This window comes from Pseudomyrmex gracilis, unplaced genomic scaffold (assembly GCF_002006095.1).
Source record: "Pseudomyrmex gracilis isolate BER0280 unplaced genomic scaffold, ASM200609v1 scaffold_306, whole genome shotgun sequence".
Taxonomy (NCBI): Eukaryota; Metazoa; Arthropoda; class Insecta; order Hymenoptera; family Formicidae; genus Pseudomyrmex; species Pseudomyrmex gracilis.
Window position 1 is genome coordinate 77,816 of NW_018020890.1, and position 5,973 is coordinate 83,788.

Sequence of the window (5,973 nt, forward strand, 5' to 3'; positions counted from 1 at the left end):
AAATGCAAATTGAATTAAAAAAAGAAAAAAAAGAAAAATGAATACAGAAAAAAATTGAAGTACCAATACTTAAAACTGTTATAAAGGTTTTAAGTAATATATATATATACACAATACAGCAGTGTGTTGTTCGCGGTATTGTCACCACAATTCCGAAGACCGGACCGACAATTGCAAAAGTATGGCGGACTTGGTTGGTTCCCATCGCGGCGCCCGAAGTACTCGAACTGTGCGGAGAACAAATGAAAAAGAAATCGCAAGCGGTATTCATAGTTCAAATGTCTTATCTAAATTCATTCTAAAAAGTCAACGACATACGATGGTTTTTGGCTGCTAGATTTTTTTTTTTTTTTTTAACTGGATTTGCGGTGCTGGCGGTGTTGCTGGCTTGACCTGGCTAGTAACGGCCGAAGCCAGCAGCACGCGAATTGTTGAAAGATAGATGATGAAATAAACAAACTGTGATATGACGCGATCATGATACATCGTCGAAAAAATGTCCCTATTAGTACTTGTAGAAAAATTGCGATAAAAACAATTTTATCTCTTCACGCTGTAAGCGTCATAAATTTCCGTCAAAGGTTGCGTCCTGATTGATTCTGCATTAGAGCCAGGACCGCGCAAGAAAAACATATGATCTGTCACAAAAATCCAGCAGAGTTAACACAGCACAGCCAGCACAGGAGCGTGCAAACAACAATTCAGCAAAAAACAGCATCGTATATAACGCTGGCTTAAAATGCCGTACGGACGTTTGAGGAGCTGCGGAGCGTCCAAAGACAAATTTGAAAAATACGATATGACCGACCTGAAGCGAGTGAGAGCAAGACAGGCCAGTCTTTTTTGCTATATACGCCGAAAACTATGACATATAGGGTAAAAGACCCAATTACTGTCACCGGAATAATAAACTCTGGCGTTAGCGAATTGTTTTTACCACTTATTTATCAAAAACATGTGTTTTTCTTCTTATCTGGTATTATTCGATGTCTCTGATATAAGAAATAAAATAATACCGCCTCTCAAAATCTCTATTTTTATTTATAAATTTAATAATTAAAAAAGAACGATGCGAGAGCTATTACTGTCATCCTCCTAAAATGAAAGAAATTAGACACGAATGTTGAGTGCTGGATTTTTTGTTATATTGCACTTAAAATTCTATGTTAGATTGTTTTTCGTGCATAACTTTTTTTAGGATTTATTTAATATTTTAAATAAAATTGCTTAGGGTGACAGTAATTGGACAGATGACGGTAATTGGGTCTTTTACCCTAAATGTACGGAAAGAAAACGTAGTCTCGTAGTTTAAAAGTAAATAACGCTCCGCGAGCATTGGAACACGGTAAGGACGATCTCAGTGACAATTGCGTGAACAAGACCGCCGATATAATTAACCAAATCAGCGATCATTACTGTATGTCTAAGATATAAACGTCAATAATGTATTTTATATATATTTTTTTTTTTTTGCATATACGTGTACACCTCCTGTTATATATAAACTACGTAAATTATACTAAAACTAAATCTTTTTTTTTTATTTATGAAAACAGTTTATATAAATTGAGCGAAATTAATTTTTTTTTTTTTTTTTTTTGTTTTTTGTTTTTCGTCGAGACGATACATATCATATTGAGTATTATTAATAAACTTTAAAAAAATTGTTGGAATATTTTCTTTGACTTTTCCCTAACTCTTTCTCACTCTCTCACTCATCATTCATTCGCTCGTTCTCTCTAATTCTTTCTTTCTCTGTATGTGATGTGTGTATATGGGCGGTTGTATATGCGGAACAGTTTTACACATTCGTGATTGTCAAGGCGTAAATTACAGAGACTTACGTAAATTAACGCAATTATGAAGTGTGTGCTGATACAGTAACTATACAATTCACTATATAAGGCAAAGAAAACGTATTGATTACACAATTATTACAGTTTTATATAATAATATGAAATTTACATTTTTGCCGAATATAAACAAAGACAACTATTTCTGCATGAGTGTTTCTGTGTGTATCCACGTATATGCTGCCAATAGTAAAAAATATCTATTATGTATCGCACAATTCAACAACCGTCATTGTTTTTTTTTTTTTTGCATGCAACACATGTAGGATAACTTACAGTCTTCGTCATTGTAGAACTCTAATAGTTTTATAAAACGTCTCACACAAGCACCTACAAAATGACACATCTTCTTCTCCTAACGGGTTCTGGAGGCTCTAAAGCAGCCAAGATTGCCTCATCGAAGACATTTTTAAGTCCTTTCTAAAATATTAAAAAAAAAAAAAAAAAAAAAAAAGATTTAAAATAACAAATTGGTTTGTATACTTGTACAGATACACAAAAGTATTATAATATCTGTGTAGTGTGATGAACAAATGTAATATTATAAAAACACTATTTTGCGCATATATACCTGTGTAAGAGCGCTACATTCGACATATTTCACCGCTTTTAATTCTTTTGCAAGCTTCTCTCCTTGTTCACTGGAAATTGCCTTTTGTTTATTTTTTGCCAGCTTTTCAAGTGTCGCTGCATCATCTCGCAAATCAATTTGAGTGCCAACCAACAGAAACGGAGTTTTTTGACAGTGATGTGTTATCTCCGGCACCCACTATATATTAAAATTTGAGAACGATGAGAATATAAAACTTGTAAAATATCAAATATAAGAAAAAAAGTGATCGCCACACGTTTAGATAATATAAAACACGTGTCCCTTTTTGCAATGAAATCATTGCGGAACCTTAACCTTTAGACCGCCGATATTTTCTCACTAAAAACATATTTTTTCCCGCCATATTTCTGTATAAATTGATTTTATTATATTGGATGGAGTGTCCTAAGTTTCATCTGGCTCCGATCGGCGCCAGGCCGACGGGGAAATTTTCAAATTTTCAAAAATGGTGTTTCCAAGGGTTTTTTATATCGCTGGTTACGTTTTACAAATCGCGAATTGCAAAAGTCTCAACACAGTAGCATTGTTACTAAGCTAATCATGTACAAATAAATTTTGTATCTCAGATTACGGCGAATTCGAAAGCTAAAAACTACACCACTTAACAACATAGATTTAGATTTTCTCGCAAATCAAATCAGAGATGAAAGATAACTCTTCTCTAAAATACGGTACAATAATTAGCGTTCCAATAACGATGCCACACAGCATCCATGTCGGCTGTCTAAAGGTTAAAAAGATGTAAAAGTGAAAATTACTTTTTCATACACATACATGAAAAACTGAAATTTTACTTATATACCTTTTCTTTAACATTTTCAAATGACGAAGGTGACACAACTGAAAAACATACGAGAAATACATCGGTTTGTGGATAACTCAACGGACGCAGACGGTCGTAGTCCTCCTGTCCTATAAAAACATTTAACAATTAATTTAATTACATTGTCATTGCTGAAACACAATTGTGTTTCAATAATATATAATTAACAATTATATTTACCAGCTGTATCGAATAATCCTAATGTGTAAGGCTCACCGCCAATCATGACAGTGACCGCATAGTTGTCGAATACTGTTGGAACATATTCTGATGGAAATTTATTTGTAGTATAGGAGATTAATAAACAAGTTTTACCAACTGCTCCGTCTCCCACCACAACACATTTTATTGTCTGCATTTTGAGTGCTCTCGGATACTACCTGCATAGAAAGTAGAGGATCTGTAAATAGTCATTTATTCAAAGAACAATTATATATAAAATTGTGTGTCCTCGGTGCGAGTCTTGTGTTAAAATTATACATTATATAGTTCATAAATTACTTCCGACATCAAACTATTGATCAACTTTGTTTATATCACCGTTTATCGCGTATATAATATAAATTTTCTGAATATTTAAATTAAATACAACAAAAAATTACACAAAACAGCATAAATTTTATACACATGTGTATATATACATGTGTATGAAGTTGTGTGAATATGTACGTATTTATTACGTGTTATAAAGATAATAGTTTTCAAGTATAAAGATATATTGATTCCAAAAGGTGAAGAAACTCGGTGTACAGAAACGTGCGTTTGTACCATTGATTTTAAAACTCAATCTTTTGTTTGGCCCCCGTACATATATATATACATACATACATATATATATATATTATACACCGATACGCATAAATCTCACAGAGTTTTGATTAAACCGTCGTCAAATCTACGGGGAACAAGAGCGAGAAAAAACGCGACTTTAAATGACACATAAACATACTGGAGTATTTTTGGAATCGCCATTTTGAGTGTTATGTCAAACACATTTCTCTGTACGGCAAAATTGTGAAACGGAAAAAACTACGAAACGTGCGAACAATCGGATTCTACCAGGATTATCGTGCGTAAAAACGAGAGAATCAACAAAATTGATTGGCAAAAATACGAATTTAAACGTCAAATAACAAACTACTCACACGCGCAACTGGGCGTTGACACTGTAGCTAACGTTTCATCGTCGGTCACAAGTTTACTAGATAGGCAACCATGATGTAAACAGATAAAACGTACATACATATGATACGCGCGTACTGACAGACAAAACGTCAAGATGGCTGCACTTGTCGGCCAGCTGAGCTCTGGAGAATCCGAAGAAAGGAAAGAGGTGGGGAGGGGGGGGCGACGACTCTATTTTGGAATATTTTTCTAACCGGAAATACAGCACGAATGTGGAATATTTTGACTCGAACACCTTCTGGAAAAAGAACACCTTTCTTTACACGTGCACAAGAAGAGCGTCCATACATTTATACATATATACAAATACATATGAAAATATTTATACGAGCGGTTTTTTGGGGGGAAAAAAACGTTTTGATACAAGAAATGCGATATTCTCTGATAGCGTTCGTAACACGTATAGGAAAAAAAAAAAAAAAATCTTAATAGCCGGTTAAAAATTTTTGTAGCTTGTTTTGCACATGGCTCTCAAAAGTGTCCTGATTTAGACTTCGTTCTTCAAAGGAATGTATAACCTAGAATTCGGCGCTTTGAACGCTTTAATTGTTCTCTGCACAGGACGTTTTTTTCTTTTTTTTTGCTTTTAAAACCTTGTGTTTATGTGTGCAAAATCCTATCTCCGCGCGCGATTAAGTGTAGTTTTATTCACTTTCGAGATGGGAGACTCTCGAAGTAAATATTTACCGTATCGACCGATAGGTTAACGTCTCTTGTCTCGCTCGCTCTCTCTCGGTGCCTTATCTCACTTATTTCTTATTGCCCTATCCGTTAGCTGCAATAAGAAAATTTATTTTTAAGGGCGCAGCTGAATCTTTTTTCGACACACAGAAATGACGAGATGTGAATAGTTTTTTTTTTTTAATGTTGAAAACAATGTACACCACTGTTTAAAATTATGTAGAAACATGCGAGAGACGTATAAACTTGAATTTTTTTCTCTCGCTTTATTCCTAACACAGGTTGTCTCTTTGTTTAGATTAATGATGGAATATGGCACAAAGAGATAGTGCACGGATTTTTATCCGGGGATGCGATAGAAAAAGAAGACTTGTGTACAGGACACAACAAAAGTGTGTTTTGCAACATGGAATCTTACACTCTGCTGACGTAGAGTGGTGTATATGTTGTGTACCAAGGTTTAGAAAAGATGACATAAATGAGATATAGAAAGTCTAAAGTTTCTAATTTTTTACACAGACCTATACGTAGGTTCTACAAATCTGTGAATTATTATTTTTATATTAAAGTTCTCAATTTTATGCTAATGCAATGCATTTTAAAATTTATAAAATTAAACAATTGTTTTATAAATTTATTATAGATTTAAGAGATAAGTTAACAATCTCTTGTAAAATATTTCATCATACATATCGATTGTGACAAAAAAAAGGTGCCTTAAATTAAAACAAGGAATGTAACTGCAGATGAGATTTATGTAGAGATAGTCTAGATTTTATGAAGAGTTTATTTTTTTTATTCTGAATTGAACCAATTAT

The 5,973-nt window shown here is 33.6% G+C and overlaps 1 protein-coding gene across 5 annotated transcripts; it reads right to left on the reverse strand.

The window, feature by feature from the left end:
- Window positions 1–4,558, reverse strand: LOC109859949 (cdc42 homolog). Of its 5 annotated transcripts, none has more exons than XR_002250757.1 (6): window positions 4,435–4,557; window positions 3,470–3,669; window positions 3,269–3,378; window positions 2,425–2,622; window positions 2,130–2,273; window positions 1–227 (listed from the first exon to the last, which is right to left on the reverse strand). XR_002250757.1 is itself a non-coding variant. In XM_020438706.1 (5 exons), the coding sequence occupies exons 2-5, from the start codon at window positions 3,645–3,647 to the stop codon at window positions 2,184–2,186; spliced, it is 576 nt and encodes a 191-aa protein (XP_020294295.1). In that variant the 5' UTR covers window positions 3,648–3,689; window positions 4,435–4,558; the 3' UTR covers window positions 1,460–2,183. The 5 variants fall into 5 exon arrangements, 3 of the variants coding, with proteins under 3 accessions (XP_020294295.1, XP_020294294.1, XP_020294296.1); XR_002250756.1 differs by lacking the exon at window positions 1–227 and adding an exon at window positions 1,460–2,033; XM_020438706.1 differs by lacking the exon at window positions 1–227 and having other exon boundaries at window positions 1,460–2,273; window positions 3,470–3,689; window positions 4,435–4,558.
- Between the last annotated feature and the right edge of the window lie 1,415 nt (window positions 4,559–5,973).

Bases quoted from the DNA above. Each gene is read 5' to 3' on its own strand.
- LOC109859949 (XM_020438706.1), bottom strand. From the start codon at position 3,647: ATGCAGACAATAAAATGTGTTGTGGTGGGAGACGGAGCAGTTGGTAAA. The intron at 3,379-3,469 runs GTAAATATAATT...ATGTTTTTATAG, and splicing joins AGGATTATTCGATACAGCTG to GACAGGAGGACTACGACCGT. The intron at 2,623-3,268 runs GTATATAAGTAA...TTTAATATATAG, and splicing joins TTGAAAATGTTAAAGAAAAG to TGGGTGCCGGAGATAACACA.